Source organism: Halichoerus grypus, chromosome 2 (assembly GCF_964656455.1).
Source record: "Halichoerus grypus chromosome 2, mHalGry1.hap1.1, whole genome shotgun sequence".
NCBI classification, from domain to species: domain Eukaryota; kingdom Metazoa; phylum Chordata; class Mammalia; order Carnivora; family Phocidae; genus Halichoerus; species Halichoerus grypus.
The window spans coordinates 192,509,153-192,530,224 of NC_135713.1; the positions used below are offsets into that span (position 1 = coordinate 192,509,153).

General features: G+C 39.5%; 1 protein-coding gene across 2 annotated transcripts in view; it reads right to left on the reverse strand.

The window, feature by feature from the left end:
• The window catches only part of NSF (N-ethylmaleimide sensitive factor, vesicle fusing ATPase), a 143,692-nt gene that overhangs the window by 11,743 nt on the left and 110,877 nt on the right, over nucleotides 1-21,072 (reverse strand). For both annotated transcript variants that reach the window (XM_036103124.2, XM_078065856.1), the window contains exons 16-17: nucleotides 17,620-17,686; nucleotides 15,065-15,144 (exon numbers count right to left, since the gene is read on the reverse strand). In XM_036103124.2, the coding sequence (XP_035959017.1) occupies nucleotides 15,065-15,144; nucleotides 17,620-17,686 (147 nt within the window). The remainder of the gene's footprint in view (nucleotides 1-15,064; nucleotides 15,145-17,619; nucleotides 17,687-21,072) is intronic.

Genomic DNA, 21,072 nt, shown 5'->3' on the forward strand with positions numbered 1-21,072 from the left:
AAAGACTAGTCGTTCAGATCATTAACGAGAATTTACTCTGTTCAGGTATTTACGGAATTATGAGATTTGGTTTGTGCCCTCAAAGTGATTATAATTTAGCTGGGAAGAGCAAATACACATTCAGGGACCAGTACCAAGTAACACATCAGCAAACACAAACTAATCATGGCCGAGGGGACAGAGCATAAGGGAACAGTTTCATCGGAGTGGGGGCATCTAGGAAGATTCCCATAGTGCTGTAGAGTCACGGACACAGAGGAGGCCCTGGAGGAGAAGGGACGGGTCTCTAATGCTACTCAATCCCATGTGGGTGGTGGAGGCAGCTGAGCCGGAGTGCTCAGGGCTGAAAACGAAGCCTTTTTAGAGAGAGGGGAGTGGGCAGCCACTGAAAGGAAGACTCAGAATGCTTAACTAAGGAAGGAGATTTGATATAAAAAGCAACAGGAAACTAAAGAAGGTTCTTGAGGAGGCAGAAGAATGAGGAAGAGAAAGAGGATCCAGCAGCTCCAGGCAGGACGGTCTAAGGGCCGGTGGAAAGCTGGGGCACTAACGATGTGCAGCTCTCCAAGTCAGCATGCCCAGGAAGGATCTGCACCTTCCCCCCAAGACCTCACACACGACATCCTTTTTAAGGCAAGCCCAGGGCTGGCAGGCAGCAAGGGAGGTGAGGCAAGTCCCCTGATGGATAGGTGGCTTGGTGCAGTAGCAAAAGGACAGGCTCCGTCATTCACAGCTGTGTGATTTGGGGTAGATTTCACTTCTGAGTACCCGTCTCCTCCTGAGTCATACAAATGGGATAAAAATCCTACCTACCTGTCAAAGTAGAGTGGTCGGGGCAGGGGTGGGGGGAAGAAGGTTGGTGAAGGGGAGTCTTTCGGAGGAGGCAAGAATGAAAGGAGGTACGAGCTTAAATGAATGGTCTTGAGGGGAACCTGGAAAAGCACTCTGTGTAGGATGTCAGGACTCCCCAACATTATGGTTAGGTCAGGGTTAGGTTGGGTGGGTGAGCAGTGGGGTGTCTGCAAATCCCTCTCCTCCCAACACAGGGTACTGACCAAATGATGCACATTGAGCGCATTCTCCCAACATTCACTCTCAGGGGAAGAGGAGAGCTCCAATCTTCAGCTTGACTAGGGTTCCAGTGAGGCCCAGATGAGGTCTGAACTAAAGATCAACCATCGCCTTTAGGAGTCGTGGCAGAGGGTGAGAGTGAGTGGCCTCAGCAAGAGGTTTCTAAGGGAGAGGTCAGTTCAGGGCAGGGCTGTGAAGAAGCATTCCCAGTAAGCCATGCTTTACTCTCCCACTTATCCTAGCTTCATTCACAAAATGGGAAGAATTTCACATATTTTTACTTAGTTTGTATTATTCAACACAGAGACTTTTTAAAAAAAAACACCCTACCCACCATAGTTCTTATATAACTTTATCATTGCCCTTATTTGCAAGTCTGAATCTGTTCCTAGCCTGTCAACTCCCTGCGGGTAGGAGCCATGTTTTATTCATCTCTGTCCTGGTGGTGGTTAGCACAGCATGCCTGGCACACAGAAGATACTCCTGTCCTCCCTCCACCTAGAACGCTCTTCCCTTACACATCCGCATGATTCTCTCCCTGACGTCATGGGGTTGCTTCCTGCACAGGCCCACACAGCCCTGCATGCTCCGCCATTTAAAACTGCAGACTCCCCTTCTTCAGCTCCCTTTATCCTGCTCTCCGCTCCCCCCCATATGGATCACCTTTTAACATGCGAAATACTTTACTCATTTACTGTCTTTACTTATTTATTGTATTTATTGCTGGTCTTCCTTCAGGAGGACAGGATTTTTGTCTGCTTGGGTCTATTGATATGTCCAGGGCTAGCATTGTGCCTTGTACATACTGGGAAGTGAATACATTTGTGTTGAATGAATGAATGGTGATCTCACTGTAGGCTTCGAGGGTGCAGATCACTCCTTCCTTGTTACAGTCTCTGTCCTGGCCCTGGAAAAATGCACGCTATACCAAGTGTTCAACAGGAAAATAACTATCTACCATTTCAGAGTCTATACCTCGGAGCCCCAAATGGGGAATGCTATAACAAGTTTTCAAGAAAATAATCTAGAATGAATGGCATGTATGCTTCATTTACAATGTCAGTGGATGCCATAAGGCTGTCATTCTCTTTCTTTTAGTTAATCAACTGATAGTTAAGCTATTGATTATATAATACAGACTTCTCTAACAGGGAAAAGAGGAGATTCATTAGAAGCCATTAAGTCAAGCTAGTGAAATAACAAGTATTATTAAGCATCTCCTACAACTCTTAAGTTTCCCCAAAACAAGGGAGAAAATTGACTACCACTAAAAACAACCAGGAGCCAGGACAGTAAAAGGAGAGGTTGGGGCCTCTTTGCATATTCTGCATGCATTTCTGATTTCTCATGCTCAAATGTCTGGTAACTTTTTTTGTGTGTGTGGTTAAATGTTTAAGTTGAATACCAAAGGAAGGATGTTTCAAATAAATCATGCTACAACTAGGCAGACAACTACACTTGAACTTTCCATTAGATTTTCCCCTGAAGCAAATTCTTAGTCTACTGTCTTTTAACCATCCTCATGGTGCTGCTAGCAGGGCAGAGGACAATAAAGAGGGGAATTCACGATGCAGATTGGATATGAAATGAGAAACTTCACTCCAAATAATTTAAAATAATTACTATAGGCAAGAGCAAACCACTTTATGATATTACAGAATATTTTAGTATCAATTTGTGAAAAAGACACTGAATCATCAGATTTTATACTTGAGTAGCTCTTGAAGATTACCTCGTCTAAAGATGACCTAATCCTCCCCTGGTTATTTTGTAGATGAGAAACCTGGGATGAGAGGTGAAGTGACCTGTCTGCAGCTTTTATACCCAGGCAGGGAGCTGAAGTTAGAGTTCAGGCCTCTTAGATATTTCCGTTATGCTTTGCTGTCCATTGTTCTCATCTGTGCAATTTTTAACTCATATCAGCAATGGCTGATCTCTTAATTATGAGTCAGGGAGACACACCACCTAGGAATTATGATCTCTGAGCTCTTAGGAGAAAAGTTTAAATTAAGAAAATAAAGCTGTACTGACCATGCCACAGTATTCTTAATGCCGAAAGGAACAGTTCTCATTAGAAACTGAACTAAGACGACCACTGATTCATTAGCAGATTCAAACTCCTCAGTCTTGCATCCACAGGAAGTTTCCCTCCCTCTCTGGATGTTTAGTTTGATGCGCCCCACAATGACCTCTGTGCTCTAATCAGGTCAATTTTCTTCTTCCTTCTCATTTAATTTCTACCTCTGTGACTTTTATCCACAGCCTTCCTCTTTATCGAAACGCTTTCCGGAGTTTTCTAGCAGTCTGCAATGGTCTCTTATGTCCAAGATATTTCAGAACTTGCCTTCTCTCCACACTCTGCCCTCACTTAACCCGACACAACTCCATGTACTCCTGCAGGCCCCAACCTTTTCGAACACAGATCAACATGCGCTCACTTAACTGGAGGCCAATCTGCTAAACAATTCAGCTATCCAGAACACAGAACCAAGAAATAAGCAAAAATCCTCTAACTTCTAGGACCAAAACAAAACAAAATAAAGTGAGACTCAAGTGACTTTACTCACTGCTAGTGTCACCTTATCCACTAGGCACGTGGGCACAGTGGCCAGGGCCCATAAAACTTGGAAGGGCCCACAAATATATATACATATATTTTTTAAGTAGGCTCCATGCCCAGCGTGGAGCCCAACGCAGGCTCGAACTCACAACCAGGAGATCAAGACCTGAGCCAATCATCAAGAGTTGGACACTTAACTGACTGAGCCACCCGGGTGCCGCTCTCTTTTCTTTTAAAACCAGAAGAAAACAAAGAACTTTCAAGTCAAAAAAAATGTTTTCTTGTTGTTGTTGTTTTTAAAGATTTTATTTGATTTCATTTTTTATTTTTTTTAGGTGGGGGAAGGGCAGAGGGAGGGAGAGAATCTTAAGCAGGTTCCATGCCCAGCACACAGCCTGACTCGGGGCTCGATCTCATGACCTTGAGATCATGACCTGAGCTGAATTAAGTCGGATACTCAACTGACTGAGCCACCCAGGTGCCCCTAAAGATTTTATGTTTAACTCTACACCCAACGTGAGGCTCAAACTTACAACCCTAAGATCAAGAGTCACACAGGCACCCCTAGAAAATGTTTGAAATACCAACAGTTGGAAAATAAAATTCTGAATTTTTTTTATGGAAGAAAGGGCCCATGTAAGTCATAATGTGGCTCTGTTCATAGGAAAGCTCCTTCAGCTCTTGTGGCCTGGTTATTCTTCCTTTACAAACAACTCAGGAGTCCCAGTGGTTGCCTTTTTTAGTTCACAGCTGACCAGAAGCAGCAAATTAGAAAAGTGGGAACCATCAGAGGCAGGTAGGCTAACACAATTCAATGGGATTTTGCAAGTCACAGCTAATAGCAAAACCATTAAGAACAAGAAAAGGTACAAAAAACTAAAACAAAACAAAACAGGGCACACTGGGCCTATTTCATGACTACCTTGACAGAGCTGTACACATTCCAACAGTTCCTCCTGTTACCCATGATATTACTGACCCATGTGATTATGATTTGTAATGATGATCCTTATTCTTTAACACAGTTCAGACACCAAAAATTATACAGCAATTTTTTCCTCTTAAAAAAGGCTAAAGTATAACAACAATAGATATTTAAAGAGGTTAAGCTTTCATCATCTGAAAAAAAATAAAGCTTTTGATTTCTTATGAATTCCTATTCTTGTCTCCAGGGAAACTGAATATGCCATATGAAGCCTGAGATAAGTATTATACACAAAACATATCCTTACATTTCCAAATATCAGTTAGTGTGTAAATAATAAAAATTTGCTAATTCTGGCATAGACGCATCTTTCACCATCTCTCCTCATTGCTTCAGAGCTGGAATTCCTTAGCGTGGCAGCATGGCCCTGACAAACCCCCCTTCTACTCATCTTTCAAGACCAAGATCAAGAACTATTTGTGGAACATTTGCAGATTTTCTCAGCAAAATGGACTGTGCTTTCCTTTATGTTCCACTGGAACCCACACAACTTATAAAACTAGATACATCATGTTTACACATCTCTCTCTGTCACTGGATTGTGACAGGGATACAAAAAACAAAACCCTTCCTTGGTGGATGAAGTAGGAAGAAGCGTGCAGCTACTTTGCCCCACCCCCAAAGCCCCAGTACCTTGTAGGAGCAACTCTCAGGGCTAAGGTTGCCAGATAAAGCCCCAAGTTATGCCCCAAACACTGCACGAGATATACCAAAAATTATTTGATATCTTTCTAGAATTCAAATTTAACTGGGTGTCCTTTATTCGTATCTACCAAATCCAGCAACCCCACTCAGAGAGGATGCAGCCCCACACCAGGGTGGATGGCTTGGTGAGCAAAGTGTGGGCTGAATGTTAACTCTCAATTGTCACTTGACTTTGTACACACCTTGTTCACCAACTGCACAACTGACCAGGTGGTCCTGGATGATGAGCTCTCTGAGGGCGGGCAGTGTCTCATTCATCCTTTATTTCTACAGTGTGGAACAAAATGCTTATTGAGTGCACATCCCAGGGAAAGCATATACTCTATAAAGTCACATTTCAAACTTGCATGTCAAAAGAAATATTTCTGGATGGGGAAAAAAAACCTTCCCATTGCCCTTCCATGGAACTTAATACAATTGTCACCATCTGTCTTCGTCAACCTTGGTCACACTGCCATTCCAGCATCAGAAGTTCCTACTGGAAGCACAACACTGAGCTGACTGCCAGGTGGGTCTCCAAGGACAACTGGGAGAGGCATGAGACACTTTCACGCTTCTCCTCTCAGGACCACAGGGCGTCTTACAGACTAGACCTTAAATTAAATCAGCCTTACAAGAAAAAACAAGGTTAAAAAAAAAATTACACATAGACAAGCTTAGAGACAAAGGTACATCCATTTAACCCTGTTAGGCAAATAGCAAATCAGTTGGAAAGACTGGAATTGAAGAATTTTGACAGTTATATGCTGCTAGTTAAAAATGAAAACAATGGTATACACATTAAGTTTTTCTTTTTTCCTGATTATAAAGTAATAAATGCTTACTGTTGAAAGTTTATAAAATGTAGGAAGCAATAAAGCAGAAAAAAAATCACCTATAACCCTGCCATCTAGGGTACAGCAGGGGCCTTCAAGATAGAGAAATAAGAGAACTTCCTTTTATTTTTTATTGCATTCTTCAAAAAATTTTTTGTGTGTATGTTTTAAAATGAACATCATCTTATAGAAGAAGAGATGTATTAAAATGTTGGGAGGATAAGCTCATATGCTTTTTTTTTACTGGTAGGGGTACGCCTTCAAAAAGCTGGGGGGCCACTGACATAAAGGCAACCAAAAGGAACAATTTTGGCATTACACCCCCTCACCCCCAGTCCTTTTTTCTTTGACTGAAATCACACTCGGAGAGCAACTCAGGATTAAGTGAAAGGTGACTTGACAGTTATGCAGGCAGTTTCTGACACAGGCCCAGTTTATATAGACAGTGGGTTACTGGCTGGGTGGTCAGAGTTTTCCATCTGACTGGTTAATTTCTCCCTGTCTTCCCTTCCCATTATTGCCCCTCTTATTCTGGAAACTGGCCCCCTTCTTCAGCTTGCTCCAGGGCTGGCTAAGGCAGACAGGGGCTGCAAGGAGCAAGATGGCTGGCAGAGAAAGCTGCTATGCTCTTTCTTCCGGATTTCTAGGGCTGGTTTCTCCAGCAGCAGCCACGTGGAGCCGAGCTCCTTTGATATGCGTTGTTTGCTTTGTTGGTTTTATATATTTTTTGTGTGAGGAAAGACGACAGTCAGAGTTTTCTTTGAAGTGAATAATAAACTAATAACTGAGTTGTGCTTTGCAGTTTACAGAGAACTACAATAAATACTTATTGTATTTAATTCTCACATCCTCAACTTCAATATTACTATTGTTCTTATTCTAGAAAAGTGAAAATTGAGGCTCAGAAGTGGCTGAATTCAAATTCAAGTCTTTGAATTCGAACCCTTGTGCTCTTAGGTCCACCACCAATGCTAGTTCTATGTGTAGTTAAGACCCACCATCTTCAAAATACCCATTCGTAGTAAATATTATCATCCGCATAGCCTAAATGGTTTAAAAAAAAGGAAAGAAAAGGCGGGGCCCCTCAGATTGTCTGAAGCCTGCCTGTGGAAGCCCTCTTTCCATTCCCCAATGTGAGGGGCAAGGAAGGTTGTCAATACGAAGATGTGGCTGTAGACCAAGTAGTGACTTAAAAAGATCAAGACCTCGTTCCATCTACACATCCCAATAACTATGAGGAATACTGACAGACTGTTCTGGACCTTTTGTAAGATTCCTCTTACTGGCTCTTCTTTCCCAACAGCTGTTATGCCATATCCCTAGGAAATCTCCAAAGATCTGCGTACTTGTTTCAGGGACAAGAAGGCAGGAGAGAAGCTGTGAGACACTACTCTGGTCCACCCTAAGTTAGGAGAAAAGGGGAGCTTTAGTCACAAGCAACAGGTGGCTTTAGGGGAAAAGCAAGTAGGTGGGTCAGTCCTTGGAGGCTGAAGATAAATGTAATAGGTAGTGTCCTCAGGGATCTGACAATGGCCAGAAGCCCTGTTCCTCCCTCAAATCCTTACCCTGTTGAGCCCTGAACCTCCTGTCTCTATTTCATTCTTCATTTATAACAGGGATCTCTAATTCTCAGACCAGAGTACTCAGGAAGCTTCTAAATTCCAGCACATGGGAGAGAGGGAAGCAGGGCATACTTATGTTTTCCCAGTACTGCAAATGAGGGAAGCTGTATCTGGGCGCTCAAGGCTGGAACTCCAGCTCACTTTCTGATGATCTGCTACATATAGCAGTTGCATTTTTTAGTTTTCCTATTTTACAGGCTAAAAAGATTCTGTGGACTATCTAAAGGCACCTCTTTTCTTCAAAAACAAACAAACAAACAAACAAACTGGAAAATACATTTCTAGTTCCAGAATAGTCTTAATGAAATACTAGACCCTCTAAGAACTTTGAAACAGCCACAAAACAGGAACAAACAGAATCTGAGATGGTCAACCCTTGGCCCCAAGCAATGGGAATATTCCAATCAAGAGAACATCCATTCTCTTTTCGAAGATGTTAGGATAAGACTCTATAAATCAATCCTTTACAGATGGCATGCTCTGTGGACAATGGCAGGTTCCTCCTTTTCAGTAACTCCATGCTCTTCACGATAAAGCATCAGTACCTTCTATCTGTGTAGTCCGCAGGTTTATAGAGGACCTCACAATACATTATCTTCGTTGGCCAATGGGGTAGGTACTGCAGGGAGAATTACCTCCATTTTACAGATGAAGAAATACACAAAGATATTAAGGGACTAGGTCAAAGTTGACTAAGCTACAACTCAAACTCAGGTTTTCTGACCCCAATAAAGAGCAAGTTCTGCAGAGGGGGGTCCTCACAAGATTCATGGCACTGTGGAATATTATGGTACTAAAATCAACACTTTTCTAACGCTGACGTCATGTCACAATAACATATTTATGGCAATAGTGCTCAGTGAAGACATTCTGGCAGGGAGAGAATATTGTTCTCAGCACCATTAGCAGTTCACCGATGATTAAACTTTAGATACTTAATTTTGAGTTAGCTGAAAATGGTGTATACGTGTCTTACAATTTTTTGTATTCATTAATACCTATTATAGATGTGCTCTACCAAACCAAACAAAAACCCTATTTTGAAACCATGTTTTTTTTAAATGTGTATCTGTTTTTATTTATTTACTTGATTTATTTTTTAAGTAGATTCCACACCCAACGTGGGGCTTGAACTCACGACCCTGAGATCAAGTCTCACATGCTCTACTGACTGAACCAGCCAGGTGCCCCTGAAAACGGTTTTATTCAGCAGGTATCTGTAGCAATATTTTATAAAAGGACTCACTAAATTTCTTTCACTAGTGCCTGAAATCATTCTCCATATATATGTATATATGTATATATATATAGAGAGAATGTATATATGTAGAATGTAAATATATGTAATATTCAATATACATGGAGAATGTAAATATATATAATATATTCAATTTACATAGAACTTTCTGAGACAACCTACTATACTAAGCGAAGTATAGAGAATTTTATAAACTATAGTAGCCATCTAATGTCACTGACTTAATAAATGGAAAAACTGGGCCACTGAATTGTCAACCATCATACAGCTTTTCTTCAACAAAGCAGTCCAATGCACAAGTCATCACATCAGTGATTACGATTAATGTGTCTGGCAAAATGACTATACCTCTTTCCTAAAGTGGTTATACATCTTATTGAGTCATATTGTAGTTATTAGCCAGAGTTAATTTTGAACAGATAGATGGGGAGATACTCATGTTTAGGCCTGCACGATTTGGAGTCTCTTCCATTATCTGCTTCTTTCGCTGAAGCAACCCAAAGGCTGAAGAGTTGCTTAATATTACCAAGACTTCCAATAACATCTCTGAAGTAAGACTGTACTCAGATGTCGTGTCAGGATTACATGAAGAGCAATCTTGTCTAGAGACTGGTGATGTTAAAATCCACGGGACAAACAGATACCCCTGCCCGAGTTCCCACTAGCAGCTCACTATAGTTTTTTTTTGGTACGTGATGCCAGTCCTGGCTCTAAACCCCTACTTCTTTCTTACTAGGTAATATTCCTAGGTGCCAGAGCAGCGAGGAAGTTGTTTTTTTCAATAACATTTACTTTAACAAAATCTCTAACAACCGCTAGGTCTGAATTCTACTTCAGTAATACTGCTATGAATTCAGAGTGGTCTTCTCTTGTAAGAGTTTACAGTTTCCAAAGAGTTTTCCAACTGGTATGCTGCAAAGGAGTTCTAGGTGGACAAAGATATCAGTTCTCATCAGCCCTGGGGAAGGCTGGGTGGCACCTGGGGCAGGGGGGACTGCGCTGAGAGTGGTGGCAGCCATTTACCCAAGTACCTCAACAGACGCTACCATTTTCTATATACTATTACACTGAACTCAAAGAGGAATGGTTCTCCATGAGTGGCAAGGCCATTCTGGTAGCTATAGATGCAGTCTTCCAATCTGATTCCCCAAAGCGTCAAGTAAACCTAGCACTGAAGCAGTCAGGTTAATGGGCTTAACTAACTACTCCCGCACTTGTTGAGGAAACTGGGAAGTCATGTCATTTTAGAGCTTGAGGAGTTCCTTTGCGGGCACTTAATTTTGTCTCCCAAAAAAAGAAAAAAAGAAGGTGCCAGAAGAGCTCTCTGAGAAAAATAATAAAGCTGTCGATGCTGCAGGTTGCGGGAAGATTTACCTGGCCTTACGGCTTTCCTACCGTTTCTTCCTTGACATTAAGACTAAGGCTTTCATCCTCCTGATGTTGAAAAGCACATTCCCCTCAACTTCCATAAATCTGCAAAACCTGAAAAGAGCCCCAGTGTCACTGAGTAAAAGAGCCGGCTTTAGGAATCTCACTGGAAGGAGGGGTGTCTTCAAGCCTCTCACTGCTAAGCCGGACATTTCCTAACACTGGACAAATTGTACATCCAGCTCGGGGAGGGTGAACTGCAGTGGTCTTTTACCCTCCGAGCCAATTGTTAGCTTTTCACAGGAATCAGCAGGGAAGCACATGTGAAACCTCTGTGGTGCCGGTGAGCACCCCCATGCCTTGTGTGACTCTGCATGTAGATGAAGCAGGCCGGGGGCTTTCCGAGCCGCGGCCGGGAGTTCTCAGAGCAGCCCTTTTCTCCCGCGGGGCTCCCTGCTGGGACAGCCCTTTTCAGTGTTCTACCCCCCCTCGATCTCTTCTCCTGCACAACACAGGGCAACTTGATTGAAATAAAGACCTAGGGAACATGTTTTATTTTCTCCTGTTCAATCCATTTTAGAAAAGCTTTTAATTGGTTTTAAAAAGATGCTAAACAAAATGTGATGATGTTTTTCAGTCTTCATGAACTACAGATACCACTTTTTATACTTTCAAAGGGCTAATAAATCAATCATGAAATTAACTCTCCAGCTAAATTTAAAGCAAACCCACTGTATACCGGGTTCATTAAAAATCTATGCATTTACTTAGAAAAATTTAAAATTCAAAGAAAATTATCCTAGTAACTGAAATCTGACTTGAATTTTTAGTCCTACACTGAAAATCCAAGACCAAAGCAATCACAAAGGGAAAAAAAGAAGGCTTGTGAACCAGTTTTAATAAGCCAATTTACAACGAGGGAGGGGTGTGGGGGAGGGGAGGAGGAGAAAAGAGAATATCTTGATACATAACAACATAGTGCCCCTGAAGGGATTCTTTTATTTGAGCATGTGCACACATGCACACATAATTTTTCTGTGTGAAAGCTGGAATTACAACAAATACAATATTAAGGATTCTGTGGCTGATATGATTACTATATTGTATCCATGCACAATTCCTCTTTTTAAAGAAAAATGCCTTCAACTTCTGTTTTCTGGACAGTGATAAAAATAATAGTTTTCTACCATCCTACGTGGCTCTACAACACTCAGATTCATACACTTTTAATATTTAATTGAAAACATCTGAAAAACCTAACATGGATAATGGTTTGGTGAATTGAATGCTTCCACTTTAGAAAGACAAATATTCTCGACACTGGATCAGCCTGAAAATTTTCCCTTGTTCTCCTGAGAGAATACACACTAATTTAAAAAGCAAGGTGGTACAGAAAAGGCGTATTTTTATCTTGTCAAATGTACGCCAACTAGAGATATTTGAAACATTAACTTCTCCGGCCACGGATGCACTTATATAGCAGGCCAGGTCAGAGTCACCAAATTCTGATTAATGACAGGCTGGTAATCCTTAAAAGAGAATCCCTGCCATTTCCAATCACTAAGGCAACCAGATCTATCTTTGACTCCTTACATATTCCTATACCTTTCCTTTTCAGTCCTTAGAGAAATGCATTCCACATCCCTTTTTAATGATCCAATCCCTGTTTCTAGGACTTCTCCCAAGTTGGGCCATGTACCTGGGATGCTCAGTCCTTGCTTCTAGCTCTCCCTATAACCCTCCTTTCATCAATTAAGTAGCTTCTGCAATCACTTTCTTCTTTAAAATCTGTTTTATTGAGATATAAGTCATAGAACACACAATTCACTGATTTACAGTGTACAATTCAATGGTTTTTAGTATATTCACAGAATGTGCAACTATCACCATGATCAATTTTTGAAACCCCGCACCCATTAGCAGTCACCCCTCATTCTCCCTATCCACCCCTCCCAGTCCTAGGCAACCATGAATCTACTAGATTCTGTTTCACAGATTTGCCAATTCTGGACCTTTCATACAAATGGAACCAACCTGTGGTCTTTTATGATTGGCTTCTTTCACTTAGCATGTTTTCATGGTTCATCCATGTTGCAGCATGTAACAGGACTTCACTTCTTTTTATTGCTGAATGATATTCCATTGTATGGATATGCCATGGTTTATTTGTGAACATCTGGGTTGTGTCCACTTTTTGGCTATTATGAATAATGCTGCTTTGAACACATGTACAAGCTTCTGTGTGGACATATACTTTCATTTCTTTGGGGTATATACCTAAATTGTTGGGTCATATTGTAACTTTACCTCTAACCTTTTGAGGAACTGCTAGGCTATTTCCCAAAGGCTGCACAATTTTTATATTCCCAGCAGCAGTGTATAAGGGTTTCAATTTCTCCATATGCACAGCAACACTTATTATTATCTGACTTTTTGGTTATAGCCACCCTGGTGGGTATGAAGTGGTATCTCACTGTGGCTTTGATTTGCATTTCCCTGATGGCCAATGATGTTGAGTATCTTTTCATGTGCTCGTTGGCCATTTGAAATTTATTTATTTTTGAATGTTTTCACTTTAATCATACCTTGCCAAATATAAATTACAAAAATACAAAATAGTTAAGCCCACCAAAATGAGCACTCAAAAAATATCTTTAGAAGTATGTTATCTATATTTTTTGTTGAATAGGTTATTCATGAAGTACATCTGTATAAACTTGTGCCAGACGCTGTGAGATTTAAAAATATTAGATAATGTTCCTTTCCTCAAGAATTTTACATTTTTACAAAATGGAAAGTTATTCCTAAGTCTTTAATCAAAATGCTGCAAGTCTTTTTAATATGCTCTATTTATTTCTATCAGTATCTATTTTGGATTACAATAATTCTCAACCAGGGAATGTCTCTCTGTTTAAATAAATGTATTTAACAATGTAAAGGACAGTTTGAAAAACATCATTGAAAAATTATTCTTCCTTCTCCCAAATGACTTCTAGCATAAATTCTTTTTAGCTAAAGATTGAATAAGATATATATATTTTTAAAGATTTAATTAATTTATCTGAGAGATAGAGAGAGAGCACGAGCAGGGGGGACGAGTAGAGGAAGAAGCAGGCTCCCTGCTGAGCAATGAGCCCAAAGCGGGACTTGATTCCAGGCCCTGGGATCATGACCTGCTTAACCAAATGAGCCACCCAGGCGCCCCTGAATAAGATATAAATTTAAATGCCTGGAGAAAGTCTCCCAATCTAATAATTTTTAAAATGCTACTTCATAGGAAAGGATTTTTTTGTATGTGATATATACGGATATTGGGGTTATTTACTTTTTCCAACAACTTTATTTATAAAGATTTTATTTATTTACTTGAGAGAGAGAGACAGAGTGAGTGTGCCTGTGTGAGCAGAGGGAGAGGGAGACAAGTAGACTTCCCACTGAGCGGGGAGCCCGACAGAGGGCTCGACCCCAGGACCCTGGATCATGACCTGAGCCAAAATCAAGAGTCAGATGTTTAACTGACTGAGCCAACCAGGTGTCCCTTTTCCAGCAACTTTAGATTTATCTATTTACATATTTATTGAAGGAATCAGAGAAAGGAAAAATAAATACTCACTTCTCTAACTTCTTTAACCCATCTAGGATGAGCTAAAACTCCAATTACTGGGAATGATGGTTTATGGAAAAATGATTACAAAATTCTTACAGTGCATATATATGGTAAATTTTCAAGGTTGTTGTACCTTATGTTTCTTTTCACTACTCTAGAAATACAAAAAACCAAAAATATCCTAGAAAATCAAGACCCATCACTTTTAGTTCTAACACACACACACACAATTTTAACTGTTAAATTAAAAAGCAGATTCACCAACTTAACATGAAATATTTTCCATACAGCCCAGTTAAGATCTCTAACTTCAAATACAAGATTCCCATAGACATTAAGATGTTTTTCAAGTTACCCCTTTGTATCTGTCTTTGGCATTTCTCAAAGGTTACAGCACACAAAATCAATCAAGAGAATTTGTATTGTGTCATAGCCAAACATGCTCTGGCAGCCTCTACATAATTAACATATTTAACCAACCCCCATAGATTACTTTTAAATGTGGTTAAGTTACCAAAATCACCAGTCTCCAGTAGCCACATCAATAAAAATGCAACCACATGAACAAAGATCCTGGCTATGAACTCCCTCCTCAAAAGTGCCACATGACACAAGAGAAATAATTTAACAAAAAATGTAAACATTTTTTAAAAAGAAAAAGAAAAATCTGCCTACAGGAAATAAATATCCCCAAATATAATTTCTTAGGAAAAATCTCTATCAAATGACAAATGAAACAAATTGGAATGTATATTCAATCCCTTCTACATGAATATCATGATCTCTCATGGGAGATGAAGGTGGCTAGGGATGTGTAATATCCTGGGGAATTTATAGAACAACAAAAACAGAACATTAATCGAAACTAGGATTTGGGGATATTCAGAAAGGAAACTTCTCTGTTAAGAAAATCATTTACCTTAAAACAGAAGGCCAGACCAGATGACTTTTCCAAAGCCCCTCAACAACAATTTTATGTTTATGATTGCTCGCTTATTTAGCAGCTTATTTGCACCATTATATGCAATATACTGGAAAAATTCTGTGAAAATGTTTCTTATGCTATTTTTTACCTGAGGAGGTGCCTTTTTGAGAAGCACAAGAAGAGCCTGTAATACCAGATTAGAAAATCGAGGGCCAATAGGGACATAATCTGGAAGAGAAACATTGCTATGTTTTAGGGATTCGATACACGTCTGCACATATTCCAAACATTCAGATTTTTCTGCATCAAGAGTAAACATAGTCCTAGGTAACTGTCATGCAACTAACGATAATTAGAAAAATAGTATCTGCAATAACTTAAAAGCTTAAAAGGTTATGTAAGAACTCTCATCTGTAAATTTTTTTTAAAAAGCTTCTAAATATCCATTTTGAGTTCAGGTAGACATTTTTTTTTAAATTTTATTTTATTATGTTAATCACCATACATGACATCATTAGTTTTTGATGTGGTGTTCCGTGATTCATTGTTTGTGTATATCTTTGTCTAATATTCGGAGACAGTTGTTTTTGTTTGTTTGTTTTTGTTTTTTTAAGGAAGAAAAAAACCCAGGTGTATTTACCAAGCATTTCCAAGAAATTACTGCAAACTCTGGTAATATAGTAAGCTCACAGGCAACAACACATACTAGAAAATGAGTAGAGGGGGAAATGGCAATTACTAATGTACATAAGGTACTTCAGTATAACTGAAATGATGGTAGAGTCACTAAGACTGGTCCTCAGATGGTGAAGAACAGAGAACTTTCTAAAATTTTCTGTTAAACTTCTACTAATTCTTCAAGATTCAGCATAAATGCCCCTCCCCAGCTTTCTCTGCATACTGCATATATATGTACCCTTGCCTTATGCTTAGAACTACCTTCAGGCACCAGCCCTCTGAAGTCAAAAGTGATCTTTCCCCTTTCTGAATATCCAGAACACATAGCACATTCTACTTTGCAGTAATTTTTACCAATGTGTTACAACAACAGCATGTTACTTATTTTTTCTGAGACCCTAATAATTCTACCACAGTAGTAAGGGCTCAGCTTACTTGTCGAATAAATGAACAAACAAGTACAGATAATAACTATTCATACAAGTGAAAATATACTCAGAGGGCACACATTCCTGACATAGTAGTGTTGCTATGACCACACATCTCAATTGTGTTTAGATAAAGGAATTTACACAGAGCTATGAGTTTGTGCTTAAAAGCTTTTAAAGAAATAATCCTATAAACTAGGCTGAAATGTATCAAAAATAGCAGACCAAAAACCCCAGGTCACTAGATAAAACTATCACATTAAGAAGACCTCAGATACACCTTATTACATATAGGTACATCTTTGCTTTATAACAAACATTGCCTTAAGAAACAAGAAAATAAATAACGGAGGACCTGAAGCAAGCCTGAAAATCATGAGGAAAATATGGTAAGAACAGTTGACTTGAAATCATTACTACACCATTTTGGATAGCTTAAGAAGGCATTACTCAGGTGTTGGGTAGTATTTTCAGAAGTTTATGAAGTCACCATGTGGGTTCAATTTCAATACAGTTATCACAGCATCCCGAGTCACAATTATAATGCATTTATTCCAGATTTATCTAATTTTTGCAATGAAATAAAATATAAGTAACAACACTTTTCTGGCATTTACTGGGATATTACACCTTATGAGTTGCATACAGGGACTGTCTTATTATTCATCTTTGTATCCTATAGCAGTGCATTTTATTTTTTAAAGATTTTATTTATTTATTTGACAGAGAGAGAGAGAGAGACAGCGAGAGCAGGAACACAAGCAGGGGGAGTGGGAGAAGGAGAAGCAGGCTTCCCATGGAGCGGGGAGCCTGATGCAGGGCTCGATCCTGGTACCCTGGGATCATGACCTGCGCCGAAGGCAGACGCTTAACGACTGAGCCGCCCAGGCGCCCCCGTAGCAGTGCATTTTAGCATAAGAGATGGGTAATCAATATTTTTAAAATTTTTTTTAACTATACAGCACCTGTAAACATTTCAGAATGTTTTCAACACTGTTACCCCATTTTTGTCTGCACAATTACTCAATGGGATAAGTAAGGAAGGGAACACAGCCTCTGTTCTTATAAAACAGGCACATTTGATTTCATTGCAAAAATTAGGTAAATCTGGAATAAATGCATTATAACAGGGACTTGTTCTTATAAAACAGAGACTGAGGTACAAGAGAACTTGCAGCTTCTCCCAAGTGTTATTTCACTCCATTCATAAGCCCTTCTTCCCTTAGTTCTGTCGAAGTTCCTAAGTGGAAATTCTGGGGTACAGGCAAGCTCAGAGGTACTAAATAGCAAATATATCCATCAATGGAAACTACTAATCATTTACTAGGGGCAGAGAACTCTGTGGAAGAAACAAAATAATATGAGGTGTGGGCCCTGACGGGAAAGCAGTTTATGATGGAGTTACGGTCATAAGGCATATTTAACATGAATACCATCACTGACTTCAGATATAACAGATAACATAATTCCTTGTAAGACAAAGAAAAGTATTTTTATTGCCCTATAGTTTATAAATACCCGTTATTTTTCTCTTGTACTTTGTGAGACATTAGTGTAATGTCGCAAAGATAGTACAATGGCAGAGGTTATGACTTACCAAGCAGTCTTTCAATGTCATCCACAACCACACAACTAAGCTGGGATTTGTACGCATCATCAAAGATCTGGAAGAAAGTAAAACCATTTATTATCTCACTGCTCTCCATAATTTCCAAGAAGATAAAATTTAGTTAATTCTTGAGTAATGCCTACACGAAACACAGTAAAACACCACTATTTCAGACTCTCCTACATTAGAATTTAACAGATAATAGGATTTTAAAACTAAGAGTTCTTACAACTTAAAAATGAGGAAATTGAGGCCCAAACAGTTAAATGACTTTGCTCAAGATGACACAAATGGATCTTGGCTGAGCAAGGAGAAGGGTAATGCTGTTTTCAGCCCCACGAGCTGGATGTGTCACACCTGGGCATGCTGAGGAGCAGCTGGTCATGAATCAACTGACAAATCCCATCAAGTATATCACAATGGTCTCCCCTATGTCAGGAGCGTGACTTCAGTGTTGTGACTCAAGAGCTAGATGGAGCCACAAGGGATGGGTAGAATAAAACTGAATGTCGTTTTATTATTGGTGAGAACTGTGGCCCTGTTAAGCAGGAGCAACACTAAGAGAACAGAATCCTGTTCACTCAAATCAGACCATAATGGTCAAAATGTTCACGGAAGAATTAAAGTTGGTTATAAAGGATTAGACAGATGTATCTTTAGAACCAGACAAAAGATAATAGTACACTGTCTTAAGACAGTGAAAGAAATGCAATAAAGCTAGCAGTAAAGGAAGCTATTATATCCTGACAAGGATGTAGCAATTTCAAGCCAGACAGAAGACTTAATTTATGTATAAGTTGGACGTAAGTGCCCTCAGCCTTGAGACCAGCCTTTTCATAAATGTGGGGGTTCCTATTCTAGGGGCTATAACTGGGGTTCAGGGCACCCCATGGATGTCAACGGTAAGAATTAATTTCTGCATCCCAGCCCAGTCTCCCTGGTTGATAAATAACCTCAATGCACCAAGATGGTAACCACACCCTCCACCCATCTTGCTTGGGGTGGCATAATATTCTTCTGTGGTTATCTTTTAACCAGAGATAATTAAGTATTAGGCACAGAAATAAAGTAAATCACGTCTTCAGTATTAATATTTTTCATATTAAATTTAAAGACAACTTGTGTATACTTGGTCTCGAAAGTATTTGTAACAATTAAGAAAATTTACCGTCAAGATTAATCATTAGCCTTACTAGTTCGTCAAGATTAATAGATAAGCCTTACTAGTTCAATTTAAATACGCCACTGAATAATTCATTTTGATAAACTTTTACGTTGGAAGGTAAAAGATAAATTTAATAGCCTTACAAATGGTAAAGATAATCTAAGATGCACCATATTTATATTATTAGTTGTATTTTAACTTAATGCTAAATAAATATAATTATAGTTACTTTGAAACTCAATGTTTTGTTAGACAAACAACTGAAGTACTTCAAAGAGAAAATAAAACATTTTAAATGTGTAAATATAGTTTAAAATATTTAAAGAAATTTAATTAAGCTGTAAAAGTCCCCTTTGAACTGCTAAATTTCACTAGACCTACAAATAGAATAAGAGATGTAACTGGACTTTTTTAAAGTTTGTTTTCTTCTGTGTTAAAAAACTAGGTTTTAAATTACAAAATTTTAATATGTTGACTTTTCATTTTTTAAACCTTAAATTAGCTATACATGGTCTTTTTTATGCTCAAAAGTCACCCTCAAAGATGCAAAACAAAAACGTGGCAAAACAAATCAACTCATGTTGGCAATCCAGATGGTAAGTTCCTCCCAACATACTATCAGTTCTTTAAGGTAGGGATTATGTCCTCAGTATTATGTATTCAATGTCTGACACTGCACTGGTGCTTAATAAATGTTTCCTGTATGCCTATATGAAAGAAAGCCTCTGTTGCTTTCCTTTGCACCATCCCCTTTACCCCTCAGTCACTCTCCCATATTGTGTTAAAATCCCATTTACCCTTTCATCCTCAGCTACCTACCTGTCTCCCCATTGGACTGTGAGGTGGATAAAAACTTGATTCATGTCATCTCGAGGACCCGGCATAGAACAGTATTTATACTTGCCCAGTGAATTCAGTGGTTGAAACAACACAAGTTCTAACTCCATCTTGCCATAGATCACTTGTCTCTGTTCTGCCCTGGTACAGCATTTTGTATATTGTGTACATATTAAGGATTCATTACATTCTTCCTTGTATTATACTAGAATATAAGCACTCTGAAAGCAAGTACTATTTTAATTATCTCTGTATCCTCATATCATTTAATATAATGCCTTACCAGAAAGTAATCAATAAATATTGACTGCAAGAATAAATATGCATTTTATTTTGTTTTTTAAACATTTTATTTATTTATTTGAGAGACAGAGAGCGAGTGCATGAGCAGAGGGAAGGGGTAGAGGGAGAGGGAGAAGCAGACTCTCCACTGAGCAGGGAGCCCGATGCGAAGCTCCATCCCAGGACTCTGGGATCATGACCTGAGCCCAAGGCAGATGCTTGGGCCGACTGAGCCACCCAGGCACCCCATAAATATGCATTTTATATTCAAGCAGAAATATCAAGTGAGTAGTTGGAGACATATGACTGAAGTCAGGGTATGGAGCTCACCTTCCGGGCAGTGACGCTGAAACCATGAGAGGGGAAGAGACCTCAAGGAGAAATGGCAGAAGTAAAAGAATAACAGGCTAAATACCAAATCTCGGAGTGTTACAAATATTTTCGAACTGCCATTACGCGTTAAGCATCAATGAAGGCAATGGAGAGAGTAATGAATGAGACAAATATGATCATACCTTCCCAAAGCTTGGAGTAGGGCAAATAGGTCACAGGTAACCATAATAAAGCATGACACTACTATGCTGGAGGAAATACAAGATGAGATGGTAGTGTACACAAAAGAGCTGTGGCAGTCGGGGATACCCACACATATACTGATTTTCTTTCTAGCATGTGGTAGGATTGTAGTTCCCCACCCCCTCTCAAGGCAGGGATGACTATGGGGCTTGCTTCAGCTAATGAAATATGACTGAATATGCATCATTTTCTAAAAGGAGCTTTAGAGCTACTGCATGGTTCACCATATTCCCTTTATCCTGCTTTGGCTATCATGATCTCACATGTGAGAGGGAGCTTCTATTATGTGTTAGCTTGAGTCTCTGAGAAGCTACAATGAGCAGAGCTCCTCCTCTGAGCCATGATGGACATGTAGTATGAGCAAGAAATAAACTTTGTTATGTTAAGCCACTGAGATTTGGGGGTTGCTCCTTATTGCAGCAAAACTTAGCCTATCCTAACCAACATGGAGGATTATGGAGTCAATGCTGGTATCCTAAATTTAGGAAGTGGCATTTAAGCTGAGATCCGAAGGATAAACAATCAGTGAAAAATGGGGAAGAAAGTGTTTCAAGCAGAGTGCACTGAATATTAGGAGGCTC